This window comes from Pseudophryne corroboree, chromosome 1, assembly GCF_028390025.1.
Source record: "Pseudophryne corroboree isolate aPseCor3 chromosome 1, aPseCor3.hap2, whole genome shotgun sequence".
Classification (NCBI taxonomy): Eukaryota; Metazoa; Chordata; class Amphibia; order Anura; family Myobatrachidae; genus Pseudophryne; species Pseudophryne corroboree.
This window is the reverse complement of record NC_086444.1, coordinates 370,744,920-370,767,706: the sequence shown is the minus strand read 5'-3', so window position 1 is coordinate 370,767,706 and position 22,787 is coordinate 370,744,920. Positions and strand designations below refer to the sequence as shown.

The following is a 22,787-nucleotide window of genomic DNA, read 5'->3' as shown; positions in this document are numbered from 1 at the left end:
TATTTCATTACATTGCTTGAAGGAAAATACTCTAGTTAGACAGTCCCCATATGGTCAACATGCATTAGGTCAGCATGGCCAAAAGGTCGACGAGGATGCCCAGCTTCCTCTCTGATTTTGACACAGAGTGATAAGGGTTAACTTAACACTTTCCTGGGTCAGTCCCAGGGGATCTGTACAGCCATGTGCCATTTATTGCATTATTATTATTTTTTTAAGTACACTTTGATTTTCTTTTGCTACACTAAGGTGGTGATAACAGATTATAATGAACCTTGGCCCTCATTCCGAGTTGTTCGCTCGTTCTTTTTCATCGCATCGCAGTGAAAATCCGCTTAGTACGCATGCGCAATGTTCGCACTGCGACTGCGCCAAGTAACTTTACTATGAAGAAAGTATTTTTACTCACGGCTTTTTCTTCGCTCCGGCGATCGTAATGTGATTGACAGGAAATGGGTGTTACTGGGCGGAAACACGGCGTTTCAGGGGCGTGTGGCTGAAAACGCTACCGTTTCCGGAAAAAATGCAGGAGTGGCCGGAGAAACGGTGGGAGTGCCTGGGCGAACGCTGGGTGTGTTTGTGACGTCAACCAGGAACGACAAGCACTGAAATGATCGCACAGGCAGAGTAAGTCTGGAGCTACTCTGAAACTGCTAAGTAGTTAGTAATCGCAATATTGCGAATACATCGGTCGCAATTTTAAGAAGCTAAGATTCACTCCCAGTAGGCGGCGGCTTAGCGTGTGTAACTCTGCTAAATTCGCCTTGCGACCGATCAACTCGGAATGAGGGCCCTTGTTGTATAGGTTTTCTGATGCTCTGCAGGGGAAGCTATCAATGTCATAAGACAATAAATATTAGTAATACTATCATCAGTGGTAACCCTGTAATGTATAGGACAGAGGGCCTGATTCAGAGATATGCATTCACAACTGCGAACATGTACACAGCGACTGTGCCAAAATATGCAAATGTTGCTGCCGTCTGGATTTGTATTGCGATACCCAGCGGCTTTGTAAACCGCAGTAGCTGCGTACAAAAGATGCAGCATCTGTCGCAGATCAGTTGATATCGATGTTCTGTGGTCACGCAGCATGGTTGCAGGGTGCCGAAGACATCGCTGCTGCGCTTGGGATCACAGTTTTAGCCTCAGACACTCCCCCTAAACAGTGGCGACACTACTGCGTTTTTCCCACCATTCCTCTGTTACCTCCCAAACAAACACTTTGCAAATAAATCCTGTCTGCAACCACCATCACAAGAACACGGTGGCACATGTGCAGTACAAGTCAGACACATGCGCAGACTGATGATAACTGCTCAACTGCGGAAAAATCGGGTTTGCGTAAATCTCTGAATCAGGAGCAGACGCCTATCAACGTTGAAGTATACCCCTTCTGAAATAAAAATGAGCTCTGCATTTTAATGGAAATCCTTGTATTATGGTATGTTAAAATAATTTTAAATGAAATAGCAATGTGAGGAGAACATTATGGTAATGATTGAGAACAGACAGATATAAAATGGCATGTTTTGTGTGTGGCGAGTTTACATGAAATGCAGAAATCCCCGCCTGTGTTTTTCTTTTCAGGCCTCTGCAGATATTGATCCTGTGACACAATGACACCACGGGGAGTGGCAAACATTCTATTGTTTCACATTATAATCAATAATCCTTCCTATTTACATAAGATTATTCTGTTGAGAATCAATGATTATTGCAAAACAGAAATCTCTATTGTTCCTGTCACCTTAACATGATAGATGATCCATTTTAAGAACAAAGGATAGCAAACTAAGAGATTAGAACTGAACAAATTAGGAACCATTTCTGTTTTACGCAAGCTTCCATCAACCAAAGAGTTCTAGGCTACTCCCAGACTATTTTGGTTTTAAATGTAATTTATGAATTTGTAGAGGATTTGGACAAGCCCATACTAAATGCAGTGCTATGGTTGGATAAGCTGCCTTTAGATTTGTTCATATGCAGTTTGCGAAATCAGACAAAACAGCTTGCTTTCACTAAAAGGCCTGTAATACTATATGGTTCATTTTTGCTTTGACTATATTAGGACAAAATACATACAGTACATGTATTATTTGAAGGTACAGGATATGTAGATACAAACATTCAATATTTGTCTTCCTTTGTGTCTGACAGGTGCAGATCACAGTCTGGAACTGGGTGAAGAAACAAAAAATAAAACATCAAAAAGGCCAGTGGAATAGATGAGAGGCTGGCCAACAGAAATCTCCTGCTGCACCGAGCAGCGTCACCATGGTAACCAGAAAATACAATTAAAAAGGCAAGGGAAGCAGAAGCAGATGAGTAGCCTGCTCCTTACCTTTGGACAGAAGGAAGCAAAATAATTATGCAGAAGAGAAAAGGGTATATGAAGGATACGGTCACCCAGTGGAGACGGGAATTGTCTTTTCATTAAAAAAAAGGAATGTGTCACTTCAACCTCAAGGGAAGGGGAGTGCCATGACATCTGCTGAGGAGACCATCTACATGAGGTTGTGTGCTTCTTTTTTACACACTTGTTAGGGTTGACACTTACTGTCCAATTTGATTGTTATCTCACCTGACACAAAGGTTAAACGATAAAACATCTCTGTCAGATAGAGAGGAAGGATAAAGAGAGAGGGAGAATCTCCACCTCTGGCAACCACCTACCATGGGATGTCGGCAAAGTGCGGAGGAGAAAGAGGCAGCAAGGCGATCGCGCAGGATTGACAGGCACCTGCGCTCTGAAAGTCAGCGCCAACGACGAGAAATCAAACTGTTGTTACTTGGAACCAGCAATTCTGGCAAAAGCACCATTGTCAAGCAGATGAAGATAATTCACAGTGGAGGGTTCAATCTAGAAGCATGCAAGGAATATAAACCCCTCATAATTTATAATGCCATCGACTCACTCACTCGCATCATAAGAGCACTTGCCACTCTGAAGATTGAGTTTCACAACCCTGACCGCGCATATGATGCCGTACAGCTCTTTGCGTTGACTGGCCCTGCCGAGAGCAAGGGTGAAATAACATCTGAACTGCTAGGAGTGATGAAGCGACTCTGGGCAGACTCGGGAGTGCAGGAGTGCTTCTGTCGCTCTAATGAGTACCACCTAGAAGATAATGCTGCTTATTATCTCAATGACCTTGAGAGGATAGCAGCAGTTGAGTACATCCCGACAGTGGAAGACATCCTGCGATCTCGAGACATGACCACAGGCATTGTGGAGAACAAGTTTACCTTCAAAGAGCTTACTTTCAAGATGGTCGATGTTGGGGGTCAGCGGTCTGAACGGAAGAAATGGATTCACTGCTTTGAGGGTGTGACAGCTATAATATTCTGTGTGGAACTCAGTGGATATGACTTGAAGCTTTATGAGGATAACCAAACAGTGAGTACTAGAACAATCCTTAAGGAAGGGGAAAATGTCTCAATGCAAAATTCAGCCTTTAAAGGGAAATGCTCACAAGTCAAACACTGGCTTTAGTTAAGAGAATAGCATTTATCTACGTTGGTAATGATGTTAGTTTGAAGTCTTTTTACTGCAAGGAGTTATAATGTAAAGGTAGCTTCATATGCATATTAGCTTGTGATCTATAATATTGAAGAAGTTACAATATAAAGGACTATAGGTATCACATAGGCCAGTATTCATTTTACTGCAGCTAATTGATTCGCCGGGGCTATTCAATTAGCCCCGATACCCGGCACCCAATAAGCAGCCCTCAGACCCAACAATAACACATGGGTCCAGATTCTTATACCGGATCCCATGGTACGAAAACAGGACAATTTTCTCCCGCAAAAAGGGGCTTTAAATGGATAGCCCGATAATGACCATCGGTCAAAAATCGTGCTTTCATTATCGGGGGATATAAATACCAGCCTTAAAGTTGGATTTATTTATATAGCATAAAAACATAGGAGTTGATTCAATTACACGTAGTAATAGTCACGTCCCAGAGTAAGTTTGGCTGTATGCTGCACTTATGGTACCCCAAACTTGTAGATTTTTGTTTACAGCCTAAAAGGGCTGTGTCCAAAACTCCACAAGTCCAGGGAGACAGCGGGTTGCAATGTTTTTGTTTTACAATGACTACTCCCCCCCCACCATGTCTAATTAAATTGACCCCCTATTGTTGAACTTCAAATGCACACGTGCACAAAACCTCCCAAGAAAAAACACACGTATCTGTCCGTATCAAGATTTTTGCATATCCCTTGTGCTTTGAGAAACGGAATGGGTTGTTCATGTGCTTGTGACACAATTAGTATCCCTGTGTAGGATGCAGATCTATAGCTGGGACCAGTAGGCTGGTGCAAAAATACTCAATGATGAAGATGACTACCAGCAGCAGTTGCTACTTTGTATTGATCTCTCCAACTGTCATTTTCTATTTACAGTATAAATTACTGTCAGGACACATTTCTATCATGTACTGTATATGACACTTTGTTACATTATTATTTTGTGTACAAATAGGATAATGCAACTTAAGCATTCACTACCAATATTATCAACCAAAGATCTTTAAACAGTTTTTGTGTATAAGGTTCAAGTCCAGAGAACAGGATTCCCCAGGCCAGCACAAACCAACCACCCTGGTATTACTGAGTCTGATGAGGAATTGTTACTGAAACAAATTGAAAAAGCGTCAGGAGCAGGAGACGTAATAGTGATGGGAGACTTTAACTATCCGGAGATAAACTGGAAAAATGATTCATGTGATACTGCTAGGGGTAATATGTTTTTAAACATGTTAAATGATAACTACTTACTTCAACTAATCGAGGAACCAACTAGGTACAATGCAATCCTAGACCTGGTATTAACAAACAATAGGGAATTGATATCAAATGTTATAGTAGGGGAGCCCTTAGGAAACAGCGATCACAATATGGTCACCTTCAATATCAGTTTTCATAAACAGTCCTATATAGGCTCAACTAGGACTTCAAACTTTAGCAAAGCCAACTTTGACATGATGAGGGAAGCTTTAAGGGACATTGAATGGGAAATTTTGTTTAAAGGAAAAAATACTACAGAGAAATGGGAAGTGTTAAAATCGCTGCTGGATGAGATTACTCGTAAATGTATTCCCTTGGGCAGCAAACCAAGGGCTAAAAATTCTAAACCAATCTGGATTAATAAAAAGATTAAGGAACTAAAAGGCAAAAAAAGTCAAGCTTTCAAAAAATACAAATCAGACGGGAAGGCGGAGTCATTCCAGCACTATAAGGCTTGTAACAAAATATGCAAAAAAGAAATAATAGCTGCTAAAGTAGAAAATGAAAAGCTAGTAACCAAGGAAAGTAAATCAAACCCCAAATTTTTAAATTTTTTTAATATCTCAACAGCAAAATATTAAAGAAGGAGAGTCAAGGCCCATTAAAAGACAGGCCGGGAGTTTTAATCAAAAACGAAAATGACATAGCGGCTAAATTAAATGAGTTTTTCTCATCGGTATTCACAAGAGAGGACAAGATGCAGGAAGTAACAAACAACCTCAATAAAGATAATGTCTCACTGCTAAGTGCTTACTTAAGCGAGGATGAAGTCTGTGACCGATTAAAAAAAACTAAGATTAATAAGTCACCTGGTCCCGACGGTATTCACCGAAGGGTTCTCATGGAGTTTCACTCCGTACTAGCAAGACCACTATTTACGATCTTCAATTACTCACTTACTTCAGGCATGGTTCCCAAAGGCTGGCGTATAGCGGTGGTAGTGCAGATATTCAAAAAGGGGAGTAAAGCTGAACTGGGTAACTGTAGACCAGTTAGAAACTACTGGAAAGTATTCTAAGGGATAGTATACAGAAGTTCCTTGAAACCAATAAGGTTATTAACAAGAATCAACATGGATCTGTGAAGGATAGATCATGTCAAACAAACTTACTAAGCTTTTATGAAACAGTTAGTGCAAACCGTGATCAGGGTAAAGAGGTGGATGTAATCGTTTTAGACTTTGCTAAAGCATTTGACACAGTACCGCACATGAGACTTATCTATAAATTACAAGAACTGGGGCTAGGGAGCACAATATGCACTTGGATTAGTAATTGGTTGGATAATAGGGAGCACCGCGTTGTGGTAAATGGAACTTTTTCAAGTTGGACAAAAGTACTAAGTGGTGTGCAACAAGGGTCTGTACTTGGACCACTATTGGTCAACATTTTTATTAACGATCTAGCAGTAGGTCTAGAGAGCATGGTGTCGATTTTTGCAGACGATACCAAACTGTGTAAGGTTATAAATTCTGAGGGTGATGCGGAGTCTCTCCAGAATGATTTAGCTAAACTGGAATCATGGGCAGCAAAATGCAGAATGAGTTTTAATACAGATAAGTGCAAGGTAATGCACTTTGGTAGCAAGAACAAAAATAACACATACACACTAAATGGGGTGAATTTAGTGGTTTCTGTACTGGAAAAAGACTTAGGTGTTCATATAGATAGCAAACTGAGCAGCAGTACCCAAAGTACAATTGCAGCAAAGAAGGCAAACAAGGTATTAGCATGCATTAAGCGGGGAATTGATGCAAGGGATGAGAGTGTTATACTCCCATTATATAAATCCCTAGTGAGGCCACGTCTTGAATAATGTGCACAATTTTGGGCACCATACTACAAGAAGGATGTCCTGGAGCTAGAAAAGAGGCAGGCGACTAAACTAATCAGAGGAAAGGAGACGCTGGAATACCAGGAAAGACTTGCAAGGCTAGGCATGTTTACACTGGAAAAGAGGAGATTAAGAGGGGACATGATCAACATTTATAAATATATTAGGGGACAATACACAGAGCTAGCGGGGGATCTGTTTTTAGTATGATCGACACAGAGAACACGTGGACACCCACTTAGGTTAGAGGAGAGGAGGTTCCGCACACTAAGGCGAAAAAGTTTTTTCACAGTAAGGACAATACGAGTTTGGAATTCCCTGCCTCAGAGAGTACTAATGGCGGACTCGTCAACATTTTTAAGAATGGGCTGGATACATTCCTAATGGATAAGGATATACTGGGTTATGGTGCATAGATCACACGCTATAGTTATAAAAAAAAGAGTAATAAACATAACGGCCGACTTTAGCACAAATTAGAATTAGTCTTGAAAATAATACAGCATAGGAGACCACAAATAGGTTGAACTTGATGGACAAATTGTCTTTTTTCAACCACAGAAACTATGTTACTATATTACCCCAAGGCATTACACTAGTGAGAAATAGAAACTTTAATTTGGCACTTTTTAGCACCTAAATTGTTTTTACTAATGTAACACTTTGTACAATCCTAATTTTTACCTCTTACCTATGTAAGACTCTAAACACATAACTGCTACTTCTCACTAGTGTAATACATTGGGCGGTTGGGTTGTGCTGACACAAGTGGGTCCTGTGCTCTTGACTTGAACCTTAGGAATGTTAGAGACCCACCTGATGAGGTAACCTGGGCATGGTAGGTGTGCCCATATTTTTGGCCAAAGTTAATCTAAGCACCCTCAATTTGCTCTATGTTAAATTGCAGAGTCTATCATAATTGTTCTGATTAGCAGTGTTTAGTACTTAGGGCCTAATTCAGACCTGATTGCAGCGGCAAATCTGTTTTCTACTGGGCAAAACCATGTGCAGTGCGGGGGGGGGGGGGGGGGGGGGGTCAGCTATAACATGTGCAGAGAGAGTGGGATTTGGGTGGGGTGTGTTCAAACTGAAATCTAAATTGCAGTTAAAAAATAAAGCAGTCAGTATTTACCCTGCACAGAAACAATATAACCCAGCCAAATCTAACTTTCTCTGCAGATGTTATATCTGCCCCCCCCTGCAGTGCACATGGTTCTGCCCATTAGAGAACAAATTTGTTGCTGCGATCAGGTCTGAATTAGGCCCTTAGAGTGTGCACCTGCATTGTCTCTTTTAACTGTGTGACACTACAAGTCTCAGCATGGTAGCACCTCTCTTTATGAATTAACATATATTCCCTCTGCTAAAAGCAGAAGGGGAAGATTAAGGGTGTGCTATGTTAGGTCAACATGAGAATGTTGACTTGCTCAGCACAGTGATCATTTCTACATAGATATTATGTTGACATGATAGAATGTCAGTCTAACATCCCTGGTGGACCAGCAGGCACTTACGTGGTCTTGGTGGGCGCAGCATCTTCTTCTGGGGACCAGCTGCTATTGACTAGCACTTCCAGCTGAGACATCTGATCCTCCTGTGTTCTGCTATTTTGCCCTTACCCCTAACCCTAATCCCGAACCCCCCTCCTAGTGCATAACCCCCCCCCCCCAACAGCCTAACCCTAACCCTCTTCTGAGAATGTTGATATTTCACATGGCAACATTTCATATGTGAACATACTGACATTCATAATCACATTGTTATTATTATTAGATTAACGAGAGAGAGGAGATGCGCGTATAGACATTTGCTATATAGGAGAAAGCTGTAACATTATTGATATTGACATGGTTACTGTCAATCATATGACCAAATCCCGAGGTTTCAAAATAAGTACTTTCCCATCATAAGGAAAAAAAAAATAAGATTTTACTCACCGGTAAATCTATTTCTCGTAGTCCGTAGTGGATGCTGGGGACTCCGTAAGGACCATGGGGAATAGCGGCTCCGCAGGAGACTGGGCACAGCTAATAAAGATTTAGGACTACCTGGTGTGCACTGGCTCCTCCCACTATGACCCTCCTCCAGACTTCAGTAAGGATACTGTGCCCGGAAGAGCTGACACAATAAGGAAGGATTTTGAATCCCGGGTAAGACTCATACCAGCCACACCAATCACACCGTATAACTCGTGATAATATACCCAGTTAACAGTATGAACATAACAGAGCCTCTCAAAAGATGGCTCAACAATAACCCTTTTATAGTTAACAATAACTATATACAAGTATTGCAGACAGTCCGCACTTGGGACGGGCGCCCAGCATCCACTACGGACTACGAGAAATAGATTTACCGGTGAGTAAAATCTTATTTTCTCTGACGTCCTAGTGGATGCTGGGGACTCCGTAAGGACCATGGGGATTATACCAAAGCTCCCAAACGGGCGGGAGAGTGCGGATGACTCTGCAGCACCGAATGAGAGAACTCAAGGTCCTCCTCAGCCAGGGTATCCAATTTGTAGAATTTTGCAAACGTGTTTGCCCCTGACCAAGTAGCAGCTCGGCAAAGTTGTAAAGCCGAGACCCCTCGGGCAGCCGCCCAAGAAGAGCCCACTTTCCTCGTGGAATGGGCTTTTACAGATTTAGGCTGCGGCAGGCCAGCCACAGAATGCGCAAGCTGAATCGTGCTACAAATCCAGCGAGCAATAGTCTGCTTTGAAGCAGGAGCACCCAGCTTGTTGGGTGCATACAGGATAAATAGCGAGTCAGTCTTCCTGACTCCAGCCCTCCTGGAAACATAAATTTTCAAGGCCCTGACTACGTCCAGTAACTTGGAGTCCTCCAAGTCCCTAGTAGCCGCAGGCACCACGATAGGTTGGCTGATACCACCTTAGGAAGAAACTGGGGACGCGTCCTCAATTCTGCCCTATCCATATAAAATACAGATAAGGGCTTTTGTATGACAAAGCCGCCAATTCTGATACACGCCTGGCCGACGCCACGGCCCACAGCATGACCACTTTCCACGTGAGGTATTGTAGCTCCACGGATTTAAGTGGCTCAACCCAATGCGACTTCAGGAAATCCAACACCACGTTGAGATCCCACGGTGCCACCTGAGGCACAAACGGGGGCTGACTATGCAGCACTCCCTTAACAAAAGTCCGAACTTCAGGCAGTGAAGCCAGTTCTATTTTGGAAGAAAATCGATAGAGCCGAAATCTGGACCTTCATGGAACCCAATTTTAGGCCCATAGTCACCTCTGACTGTAGGAAGTGCAGAAATCGACCTAGCTGAAATTTCTCCTTTGGGGCCTTCCTGGCCTCACAGCACGCAATATATTTGCACCATATGCGGTGATAATGGTTTGCGTTCACTTCTTTCCTAGCTTTAAATAGCGTAGGGATAACTTCCTCTGGAATGCCCTTTTCCTTCAGGATCCGGCGTTCAACCGCCATGCCGTCAAACGCAGCCGCGGTACGTCTTGGAACAGACAGGCCCCCTGCTGCAGCAGGTCCTGTCTGAGCGGCAGAGGCCATGGGTCCTCTGAGATCATTTATTGGAGTTCTGGTTACCAAGCTCTTCTTTGCCAACCCGGAACAATGAGTATAGTTCTTACTCCTCTCTGTCACAACTGAGGGCCTGAGCTGACGGGAGGCAGCCTCAGTTGTAGGGGCTGAGATGTACCGGAACCTGGGAGGTTGTATCAGACCCCTGGACATGTAAGTAACATGAATAATAACTGCCCGAAGGCGTGACCACGACAACTTGGATAAAAGTCAATGATGTTTATTATGACAACTCCGCAACACAGCAGCAGTAAAAGAAAACGTAAAAGTCAGCAAAGAATAAATACAGTTCCTGGGTACTACAGGATGGCAGGAGCCACAGGGCACTGGTAGTGTGAGATAGTTCTTATGATCTTCTAGATGGAAAGTCCTTACCAGGCCCGACTGTAGCAATGGAGATAACCCAGGATTGTGCCAGCTGGTGTTCCAGGAAAAGCTGGGTTGCTGAAGATAAAACAGCTGCTGTGGATACTGGCTGGAACCAGACTGTTGTTAGCACGGAGTGGATACTGGCTGGAACCAGTTAAATAATAAATGAACTTGGGAGCGATGAAATATGAACTGAAATGTAGAACTTGAGAGCGGAGAAATAATAATACCGGTGGAGAGTGGTAAAGTGTAGAAAGGACACCGGCCCTTTAAGGGAAGCTGTACTCTGCTGGAAGCTGAGCTGGAAGCAGGTAATGTTGTAGCTGGAAACAGATGAATCCACAATGGATTGGAGAGTCAGGCTACACCGCAGGTGGAATGCTGGTGCGGGTCTCTATGGTGGAAGTCTTGAGACAGGAGCTGGAACCTGGAAGACAATCACAGGAGAGAGACAAACAGGAACTAGGTTTGACAACCAAAGCACTGACGCCTTCCTTGCTCAGGCACAGTGTATTTATACCTGCAGCAAGGAAGGGATTGGCTAGGCAATTATGCAGATTATCAATACTGAGAACAGATTGGTGGAAATGATCAGCTGACAGAATCCAAGATGGCTGCGCCCATGCAGACACTTGGAGGGAAGTTTGGTTTGTAATCCATGTGGTAATGAAAACAGTAATGGCGGCGCCGGCCACTGGAGACAGGAGACACCAGGCTGACAAGTGCACATCCAACCACGCGGACACAGCGGGGGCCGCGGCTGACGTAATCGCCACTCTGACACTCTGCATGCAGAAGCTCAGGGACGGCGGCGGAGGCCGCGGGAGACGCCATGCCAGATGTAATAAGGCGTTACTGTGACAGCGTCTCAGAGAGACAGGAGAGGATGCAGGAATGTGAACATTAGGATAACAGATGGGATCCGGTCCTGGAGCGCTGAGCCAGCCTTAGGAGGCATCTGATGGGTAAGAAATGGCGTCCAGATACCCGGATCGTGACAGCACCCCCCCCTTTAGGAGTGGCCCCAGGACACTTCTTTGGCTTTTGAGGAAACTTGGAATGGAATCTCCGGACCAAGGCAGGAGCATGGACATCAGAAGCATTGGTCCATGAACGTTCCTCAGGACCATAACCTTTCCAGTCAATAAGATATTGTAGTTGACCGTAACGGTGACGTGAGTCCAGGATCTTGGCCACTTCATACTCAACGCCTCGTTGAGTTTGGACTTTCGGAGTTGGAGGAAGTGAGGAATGAAACCGATTCAAGATCAGCGGTTTCAACAGGGAAACATGGAATGTCCTGGGTATTTTTAAGAAGGGAGGCAACTGGAGTCTGTAAGCAACAGGATTGATGACTTGTTCAATCTTGAAAGGACCGATATAGCGAGGTGCAAACTTCATACTGGGAACTCTTAACCTCAAATTCTTCGTGGATAACCATACCCGATCACCCACCTTGAGAGCAGGAACTGCTCGACGCTTCTTATCCGCAAACTTCTTGTACCTGAACGATGCCTTGAGCAGAGCTGATCATACGCTCTTCCAGATATTGGCAAACTGATGCAAGGTGATATCCACTGCGGGGACAGAAGTTGCTGGAAGCGGTTGGAACTCAGGGACTTTAGGGTGGAATCCAAAGTTAGTGAAGAATGGTGTTGAAGCAGATGAAGAATGATACTGGTTGTTATGACAGAACTCGGCCCAGGGAAGTAATTGAACCCAGTCATCTTGAGAGGAGGACACATAGATGCGGAGGAAGGCCTCCAAGTCCTGATTCACCCTCTCGGTTTGACCATTGGTCTGAGGATGGTAAGCCGTGGAAAACTTTAGCTTGACTTGGAGGACTTGACATAAACTTCGCCAGAATTTGGCTGTGAATTGAACTCCTCGATCTGAGATAATTTCTTCAGGAAGACCGTGGAGTCGGAAGATCTCTTGTATGAATACTTGAGCCAACTTGGAAGCTGACGGAAGACCGGTGAGAGGAATGAAGTGTGCCATCTTGGTGAACCGGTCAACTACCACCCAGATGGTATTGAACTTGTTGCACATGGGTAAGTCTGTAATGAAATCCATCGACAAGTGGGTCCATGGTCGACGGGGAACGGATAGTGGAACCAGTTGCCCCGCAGGCGACTGGCGGGATACTTTATGTTGGGCACACTTTGGGCAAGATGCAATAAACTCCAAGACGTCCTTTTTCAGAGTTGGCCACCAATAGGACCTAGAGATAAACTCCAGGGTTTTTTGGATACCTGTATGTCCGGCAAAACGGGAAGCATGGGCCCAATGCATGAGCTTCTTCCTTAGCATCGGCTTCACAAAACTTTTCCCTGATGGGGGCGTAGAGTCCATCCCTACCGTGGAGAATGCCAACGGATTTATAATAGGATGCTTGTCTGAAGACTCTGACTCATTTTCTTGCTCCCATGAGCGGGAAAGGGCATCGGCCTTGCGATTCTGAGAGCCCGGACAGAACTGGAGTTTAAAGTCGAACCTGGAAAAGAAAAGTGCCCATCTGGCCTGACGAGGGTTGAGACATTGTGCGCCCTTCAGGTATAAAAGGTTCTTGTGGTCTGTAAGTATGGTGATTGAATGAGAAGCTCCCTCCAACAGATACCTCCACTCTTCTAGAGCGAGCTTGATGGCTAGCAACTCCTGGTCGCCAATGGCATAGTTGCGCTCAGCTGGGGAGAACTTCCGGGAGAAGAAACTGCAAGGGTGTAAATGGCCATCTTTAGCCCTCTGAGATAACACCGCTCCTACTCCAACGGAGGAGGCATCCACCTCTAAGATGAAAGGAGAGTCGATGTCAGGCTGTTTCAGAACAGGCGCAGAGATGAACCTTTGTTTTAAAAGATGAAATGCTTGCATGGCTTCTTCAGACCACTTGGACGGGTTAGCACCCTTCTTAGTGAAAGCAGTAATAGGCGCCACAATGGTGGAAAAGTCTCGTATAAACTTTCGGTAATAGTTGGCGAACCCTAAGAACCTCTGGACCCCTTTGAGGGTTAAGGGTACCGGCCAATTTTGGATTGCTTGTAGTTTCTCAGGATCCATCTCTAGTCCGGAACCGGACACAATGTACCCTAGAAACGGAATGGACTTGACTTCAAAGACGCATTTTTCTAATTTGCAATAGAGATGATTGACACGGAGACGGGACAGAACCTCTTTAACCCAAAAACGATGTTCCTCTAAATCGTTGGCAAAAATGAGGATATCGTCTAGATAGACCACGACATGACGGTATAGAATGTCTCTGAAGATCTCATTGACAAAATGCTGGAAGACAGCTGGAGCATTGCTCAATCCGAAGGGCATGACGAGGTACTCATAATGTCCGTCACGGGTGTTAAAGGCGGTCTTCCACTCGTCACCCTCACGGATCCGGATGAGATTGTATGCACCTCGCAAGTCCAGCTTTGTAAAGATGGTAGCTCCGCTAACTCTGTCAAAGAGCTCAGTAATCAGGGGTAAAGGATAACGGTTCTTGATGGTAATGTCGTTCAAACCTCTGTAGTCGATGCACGGCCGCAGACCACCATCTTTCTTTTTTACAAAAAAGAAGCCTGCGCCGGCTGGAGAAGAAGAAGGTCGAATGAACCCCTTTGCTAGGTTCTCTTTAATATATTCCTCCATAGAATGCGTCTCAGGCAGAGACAACGGATAAGTTCGGCCTCGAGGTGGAACCTTCCCTGGAACGAGATCAATCGGACAGTCCCATTCTCTATGAGGAGGAAGGATATCAGCAGAAGCTTTACTGAACACATCCGTGAAATCTTGATATGGAGGAGGTGGAACATCAGACGACCTGGGGGAGGAAGAACAGACAGGCAATACTTTAAACAAACATGTCTCAGCACAGGAGGAACCCCATGCCAGGATTTGCGTAGTCGTCCAATCAATTGTAGGATTGTGAAGACGGAGCCATGGAAGGCCCAGGACCACAGGATGTGTGGCTCTTGGAATCACTAAAAAAGAAATAAGTTCGGAATGAAGAACTCCCACTCTCAGACGAACTGGTAGAGTCCTTAAAGAAATAACTGCATCAAAAATTTTGCTGCCATCCACGGCAGTTAAAGAAATGGACGAAGGAAGTCTCTCGGTGGGTAGGGACCACCGTTTAACATAGGCTTCGGTAATAAAGTTCCCAGCTGCTCCGGAATCAAGGAGGGCAATGACGTTCCGATAACGTTGAGCAACTTGAAGCGAGACTGGGAGATTACAATCTTGAGGAGATGGAGAGGAGATCATTACTCCTAGCCGGCCCTCTCCTTGGCGAGCTAGGATTTGGAGTTTCCCGGACGTTTGGGACAGGCATTAATGGTGTGAGACGGAGCTGCACAATAGAGACAGAGAAACTCGGAGAGACGTCTTCGGCGCTCAGCAGGAGTTAAACGGGAACGGCCAAGTTGCATGGGCTCATCTTTAGATGGTGACAGTTGACGAGGAGGAGGAGCAGAAGATTTTGGAGCAGATGATCTTCCACGCTCAGTTGCTCTCTCTCTGAAACGTAAATCAACTTTCGTGCAGAGTGAGATTAGCTCATCTAACTTAGAAGGTAAGTCTCTGGTAGCTAACTCATCTTTAATACGCTCAGATAAGCCATGCCAGAATGCAGCATACAGGGCCTCGTCGTTCCATGCCAGTTCGGATGCCAGGATCTGGAACTGTATCAGATATTGTCCTACAGTACGTGACCCCTGGCGTAAACGGAGAATCTCGGATGAAGCTGAGGTTACCCGGCCTGGCTCGTCGAAGATGCGCCTGAATGTTGACACGAAGGCAGTGTAGGAAGATAGCAGGGTGTCGGACCTCTCCCATAACGGTGATGCCCAATCAAGGGCTGAGCCACTGAGAAGAGAAATAATGTAGGCAATTTTTGTACGGTCACTGGGAAAATTGCCAGGTTGTAGCTCAAACTGAATCTCACACTGGTTGAGAAATCCCCTGCAGAATCTTGGAGATCCGTCAAATTTTGCTGGCGTTGGAAGATGAAGACGTGGAGCAGAAATGGGTAAGGTGGGTGGGGTTATAGCTGGAGTCACTGTGGTTGACGCACCAGACGCGCCTGATCCACGGAGAGTTGTCTGAATCCCATCCAGCCGAGTAGAGAGATCCTGGAGACAGCGGATGATGTGGCCCTGTGCAGCCTCCTGATGTTCTAGTCGGGCTGCCAGTTCTTGCATCGGCCTGGCCGCTTGATCCTGGTCTCCGGCTGGATTCATTAGGTCAGTGCTTACTGTCACAACTGAGGGCCTGAGCTGACGGGAGGCAGCCTCAGTTGTAGGGGCTGAGATGTACCGGAACCTGGGAGGTTGTATCAGACCCCTGGACATGTAAGTAACATGAATAATAACTGCCCGAAGGCGTGACCACGACAACTTGGATAAAAGTCAATGATGTTTATTATGACAACTCCGCAACACAGCAGCAGTAAAAGAAAACGTAAAAGTCAGCAAAGAATAAATACAGTTCCTGGGTACTACAGGATGGCAGGAGCCACAGGGCACTGGTAGTGTGAGATAGTTCTTATGATCTTCTAGATGGAAAGTCCTTACCAGGCCCGACTGTAGCAATGGAGATAACCCAGGATTGTGCCAGCTGGTGTTCCAGGAAAAGCTGGGTTGCTGAAGATAAAACAGCTGCTGTGGATACTGGCTGGAACCAGACTGTTGTTAGCACGGAGTGGATACTGGCTGGAACCAGTTAAATAATAAATGAACTTGGGAGCGATGAAATATGAACTGAAATGTAGAACTTGAGAGCGGAGAAATAATAATACCGGTGGAGAGTGGTAAAGTGTAGAAAGGACACCGGCCCTTTAAGGGAAGCTGTACTCTGCTGGAAGCTGAGCTGGAAGCAGGTAATGTTGTAGCTGGAAACAGATGAATCCACAATGGATTGGAGAGTCAGGCTACACCGCAGGTGGAATGCTGGTGCGGGTCTCTATGGTGGAAGTCTTGAGACAGGAGCTGGAACCTGGAAGACAATCACAGGAGAGAGACAAACAGGAACTAGGTTTGACAACCAAAGCACTGACGCCTTCCTTGCTCAGGCACAGTGTATTTATACCTGCAGCAAGGAAGGGATTGGCTAGGCAATTATGCAGATTATCAATACTGAGAACAGATTGGTGGAAATGATCAGCTGACAGAATCCAAGATGGCTGCGCCCATGCAGACACTTGGAGGGAAGTTTGGTTTGTAATCCATGTGGTAATGAAAACAGTAATGGCGGCGCCGGCCACTGGAGACAGGAGACGCCAGGCTGACAAGTGCACATCCAACCACGCGGACACAGCGGGGGCCGCGGCTGACGTAATCGCCACTCTGACACTCTGCATGCAGAAGCTCAGGGACGGCGGCGGAGGCCGCGGGAGACGCCATGCCAGATGTAATAAGGCGTTACTGTGACAGCGTCTCAGAGAGACAGGAGAGGATGCAGGAATGTGAACATTAGGATAACAGATGGGATCCGGTCCTGGAGCGCTGAGCCAGCCTTAGGAGGCATCTGATGGGTAAGAAATGGCGTCCAGATACCCGGATCGTGACACTCTCCTTCTTTTTATTCTCATTACCCTGGGTAAGAGAGGCAGAGAAGGGAACACATACACCGACTGGTACACCCACGGTGTTACCAGAGCGTCCACAGCTATCGCCTGAGGGTCCCTTGACCTGGCGCAATATCTTTGTAGCTTTTTGTTGAGGCGGGACGCCATCATGTACACCTGTGGCCTTTCCCAACGGTGTACAATCATTTGGAAGACTTCTGGATGAAGTCCCCACTCTCCCGGGTGGAGGTCGTGTCTTCTGAGAAAGTCTGCTTCTCAGTTGTCCACTCCGGGAATGAACACTGCTGACAGTGCTAACACATGATTTTCCGCCCATCGGAGAATCCTTGTGGCTTCTGCCATCGCCATCCTGCTTCTTGTGCCGCCCTGTCGGTTTACATGAGCGACCGCCGTGATGTTGTCTGACTGGATCAGCACCGGCCGGTATTGAAGCAGGGTCTAGCCTGACTTAGGGCATTGTAAATGGCCCTTAGTTCCAGAATATTTATGTGTAGGGAAGTCTCCTGAATTTTCCATAGCCTTGGAAGTTTCTTCCCTGTGTGACTGCCCCCCAGCCTCGAAGGCTGGCATCCGTGGTCACCAGGACCCAGTCCTGTATGCCGAATCTGCGGCCCCCTAGAAGATGAGCACTCTGCAGCCACCACAACAGCGACACCCTGGCCCTTGGAGACAGGGTTATCCGCCGATGCATCTGAAGATGCGACCCGGACCACTTGTCCAACAGATCCCACTGGAAAATCCTTGCATGGGACCTGGCGAATGGAATTTCTTCGTAAGAAGCTACCATCCTTCCCAGGGCTCGCGTGCATTGATGCACCGACACCTGTATACGTATTAGGAGGTCTCTGTCTAGAGACGACAACTCCTTGGACTTCTCCTCCGGGAGAAACCCTTTTTATCCTGTTCTGTGTCCAGAACCATACCCAGGAACAGTAGACGCGTCGTAGGAACCAGCTGCGACTTTGGAATATTCAGAATCCAGCCGTGCTGTTGTAGCACTTCCCGAGATAGTGCTACTCCGCCGAACAACTGCTCCCTGGACCTCGCCTTTATAAGGAGATCGTCCAAGTACGGGATAATTATTTCGGCCATTACCTTGGTAAATACCTCGGTGCCGGGGACAGACCAACGGCAACGTCTGGAATTGGTAATGACAATCCTGTACCACAATTTTGAGGTACTCCTGGTGAAGAGGGTAAATAGGGACATGCAGGTAAGCATCCTTGATGTCCAGTGATACCATGAAATTCTCCAGGCTTGCAATAATCGCCCTGAGCGATTCCATTTTGAACTTGAACCTTCGTATATAAGTGTTCAAGGCTTTCAATTTTAGAATGGGTCTCACCGAACCGTCTGGTTTCGGTACCACAACATTTTGGAATAGTAACCCCGGCCTTGTTGAAGGAGGGGTACCTTGATTTCACCTGCTGGAAGTACAGCTTGTGAATTGCCGCCAGTACTATCTTTCTCCGAGGGCAGCAGGCAAGGCTGATGTGAGGTAACGGCGAGGGGGAGTCGCCTCGAACTCCAGCCTGTATCCCTGTGATACTATTTGCAGAACCTAGGGATCCACCTGTGGGCAAGCCCACTGGTCCCTGAAGTTCCCGAGACGCACCTGTCTCCACCTGTGGAGCCCCAACGTCATGCGGTGGACTCAGAGGAAGCGGGGGAAGATTTTTGATCCTGGGAACTGGCTGCTGGTGCAGCTTTTTCCTTCTTCCCTTGTCTCTGTGCAGAAAGGAAGCGCCTTTGACCCGCTTGCTTTTCTGAAGCCGAAAGGACTGTACCTGAAAATACAGTGCTTTCTTAGGCTGTGAGGAAACCTGAGGTAAAAAAATTTCTTCCCAGCTGTTGCTGTGGATACAAGGTCCCAGAGACCATCCCCAAACAATTCCTCACCCTTATAAGGCAGAATCTCCATGTGCCTTTTATAGGCAGCATCACCTGTCCACTGCCGGGTTTCTAATACCCTCCTGGCAGAATGGACATTGCATTAATTTTGTATGCCAGCCGGCAAATATCCCTCTGTGCATCCTTTATATCTAAGACGACGTCTTTAATATGCTCTATGTTAGCAAACTATTATCCCTGTCTTAGAGTATTAATATTATCTGACTGGGTATCAGACCACGCTGCAGCAGCACTATTTATGCTGAGGCAATTGCAGGTCTCAGTATATAACCTGAGTGTGTATATACAGACTTCAGGATAGCCTCCTGCTTTTTATCAGCAGGCTCCTTCAAGGTGGCCGTATACTAAGACGGCAGTGCCACCTTTTTTGACAAACGTGTGAGCGCCTTATCCACCCTAAGGGATATCTCCCAACTTGACCTATCCTCTGGCGGGAAAGGGTACGCCATCAGTAACTTTTTAGAAATTACCAGTTTCTTATCGGGGGAACCCACGCTACTTTACACACTTCATTCATTCATCTGTGGGGGAACAAAACACTGGCTGCTTTTTCTCCCCAAAAATAAAACCCCTTTTATGTGGTACTTGGGTTCATGTCAGAAATGCGTAACACATTTTTCATTGCCGAGATCATGTAACGGATGTTCCTAGTGGATTGTGCATATGTCTCAACCTCGTCGACACTGGAGTCAGACTCCGTGTCGACCTCTGTGTCTGCCATCTGAGGTAACGGGCGCTTTTTTGAGCCCCTGATGGCCTTTGAGGCGCGGGCTGACAAACCGGCTGTCCCACAGCTGTTTTACGTCATCCAGCCTTCTATGTAAGGAGTTGACATTGTCGGTTAATACCTTTCACCTATCCATCCACTCTGGTGTCGGCCCCACAGGAGGCGACATCCCATTTATCGGCCTCTGCTCCACCTCCACGTAACCTTCCTCATCCCACATGTCGACACAGCCGTACCGACACACAGCTCACACACAGGGAATGCTCTGACTGAGGACAGGACCCCACAAAGTCCTTTGGGGAGACAGAGAGAGAGTATGCCAGCACACACCAGAGCGCTATATAATGCAGGGATTAACACTATAACTGAGTGATTTTTCCCCCAATAGCTGCTTGTATAAACAATATTGCGCCTAAATTTAGTGCCCCCCCTCTCTTTTTAACCCTTTGAGCCTGAAAACTACAGGGGAGAGCCTGGGGAGCTGTCTTCCAGCTGCAGTGTGAAGAGAAAATGGCGCCAGTGTGCTGAGGGAGATAGCTCCGCTCCTTTTTCGCAGCCTTTTCTCCCGCTTTTTTATGGATTCTGGCAGGGGTATTTATCACATATATAGCCTCTGGGGCTATATATTGTGATATATTTGCCAGCCAAGGTGTTTTTATTGCTTTTCAGGGCGCCCCCCCCCCCAGCGCCCTGCACCCTCAGTGACCGAAGTGTGAAGTGTGTATGAGGAGCAATGGCGCACAGCTGCAGTGCTGTGCGCTACCTTGGTGAAGACTGATGTCTTCTGCCGCCGATTTTCCGGATTCTTCTTGCTTCTGGCTCTGTAAGGGGGCCGGCGGCGCGGCTCCGGGACCGAACATCAACGGCCGGTTCCATGCGGTCGATCCCTCTGGAGCTAATGGTGTCCAGTAGCCTAAGAAGCCCAAGCTACCACCAGTTAGGTAGGTTCGCTTCTTCTCCCCTTAGTCCCTCGCTGCAGTGAGTCTGTTGCCAGCAGATCTCACTGTAAAATAAAAAAACTAAAATATACTTTCTCTCTAGGAGCTCAGGAGAGCCCCTAGTGTGCATCCAGCTCAGCCGGGCACAGGATTCTAACTGAAGTCTGGAGGAGGGTCATAGTGGGAGGAGCCAGTGCACACCAGGTAGTCCTAAATCTTTCTTAGCTGTGCCCAGTCTCCTGCGGAGCCGCTATTCCCCATGGTCCTTACGGAGTCCCCAGCATCCACTAGGACGTCAGAGAAATAATAAAAAAAAAAATATATATATAGATATATATACAGTATACACTGCTCAAAAAAATAAAGGGAACACTTAAACAACACAATGTAACTCCAAGTCAATCACACTTCTGTGAAATCAAACTGTCCACTTAGGAAGCAACACTGAGTGACAATCAATTTCACATGCTGTTGTGCAAATGGAATAGACAACAGGTGGAAATTATAGGCAATTAGCAAGACACCTCCAATAAAGGAGTTGTTCTGCGGGTGGTGACCACAGACCACTTCTCAGCTCCTATGCTTTCTGGCTGATGTTTTGGTCACTTTTGAAAGCTGGCGGTGCTTTCACTCTAGTGGTAGCATGAGACGGAGTCTACAACCCACACAAGTGGCTCAGGTAGTGCAGCTCATCCAGGATGGCACATCAATGCGAGTTGTGGCAAGAAGGTTTGCTGTGTCTGTCAGCGTAGTGTCCAGAGCATGGAGGCGCTACCAGGAGACAGGCCAGTACATCAGGAGACGTGGAGGAGGCCGTAGAGGGCAACAACCCAGCAGCAGGACCGCTACCTCCGCCTTTGTGCAAGGAGGAACAGGGGGAGCACTGCCAGAGCCCTGCAAAATGACCTCCAGCAAGCCACAAATGTGCATGTGTCTACTCAAACGATCAGTAACAGACTCCATGAGGGTGGTATGAGGGCCCGACGTCCACAGGTGCGGGTTGTGCTTACAGCCCAACACCGTGCAGGACGTTTGGCATTTGCCAGAGAACACCAAGATTGGCAAATTCCCCACTGGCGCCCTGTGCTCTTCACAGATGAAAGCAGGTTCTCACTGAGCACATGTGACAGACGTGACAGAGTCTGGAGACGCCAAGGAGAATGTTCTGCTGCCTGCAACATCCTCCAGCATGACCGGTATGGCAGTGGGTCAGTAATGCTGTGGGGTGGCATTTCTTTGGGGGGCCGCACAGCCCTCCATGTGCTCACCAGAGGTAGCCTGACTGCCATTAGGTACCGAGATGAGATCCTCAGACCCCTTGTGAGACCATATGCTGGTGCGGTTGGCCCTGGGTTCCTCCTAATGCAAGACAATGCTAGACCTCATGTGGCTGGAGTGTGTCAGCAGTTCCTGCAAGACAAAGGCATTGATGCTATGGACAGGCCTGCCCGTTCCCCAGACCTGAATCCAATTGAGCACATCTGGGACATCATGTCTCGCTCCATCCACCAACGCCACGTTGCACCACAGACTGTCCAGGAGTTGGCGGATGCTTTAGTCCAGGTCTGGGAGGAGATCCCTCAGGAGACCATCCGCCACCTCATCAGGAGCATGCCCAGGCATTGTAGGGAGGTCATACAGGCACGTGGAGGCCACACACACTACTGAGCCTCATTTTTACTTGTTTTAAGGACATTACATCAAAGTTGGATCAGCCTGTAGTGTGTTTTTCCACTTTAATTTTGAATGTGTGACTCCAAATCCAGACCTCCATGGGTTAATAAATTTGATTTCCATTGATCATTTTTGTGTGATTTTGTTGTCAGCACATTCAACTATGTAAAGAACAAAGTATTTAATAAGAATATTTCATTCATTCAAATCTAGGATGTGTTGTTTAAGTGTTTCCTTTATGTTTTTGAGCAGTGTATATATATATATAGATAGATAGATAGATAGATAGATAGATAGATAGATAGATAGATAGATAGATAGATAGATGGGAACCACAAATGTGTGATTTTGAATTTTGGATAAGGGATACTCAACCTGTATATGTATAT

The 22,787-nt window shown here is 46.3% G+C and overlaps 2 protein-coding genes across 3 annotated transcripts in view; one reads left to right on the top strand and one right to left on the bottom strand.

Moving 5' to 3' along the window:
• The window catches only part of RSPH14 (radial spoke head 14 homolog), a 577,555-nt gene that overhangs the window by 252,635 nt on the left and 302,133 nt on the right, over nt 1–22,787 (bottom strand). The window lies entirely within an intron of this gene.
• Nucleotides 1–22,787, top strand: part of GNAZ (G protein subunit alpha z) — a 233,906-nt gene that overhangs the window by 80,050 nt on the left and 131,069 nt on the right. The window contains exon 2 of the mRNA XM_063913050.1: nt 2,161–3,400. Within this exon, the coding sequence (XP_063769120.1) occupies nt 2,678–3,400 (723 nt within the window). The 5' untranslated portion in view covers nt 2,161–2,677. The remainder of the gene's footprint in view (nt 1–2,160; nt 3,401–22,787) is intronic.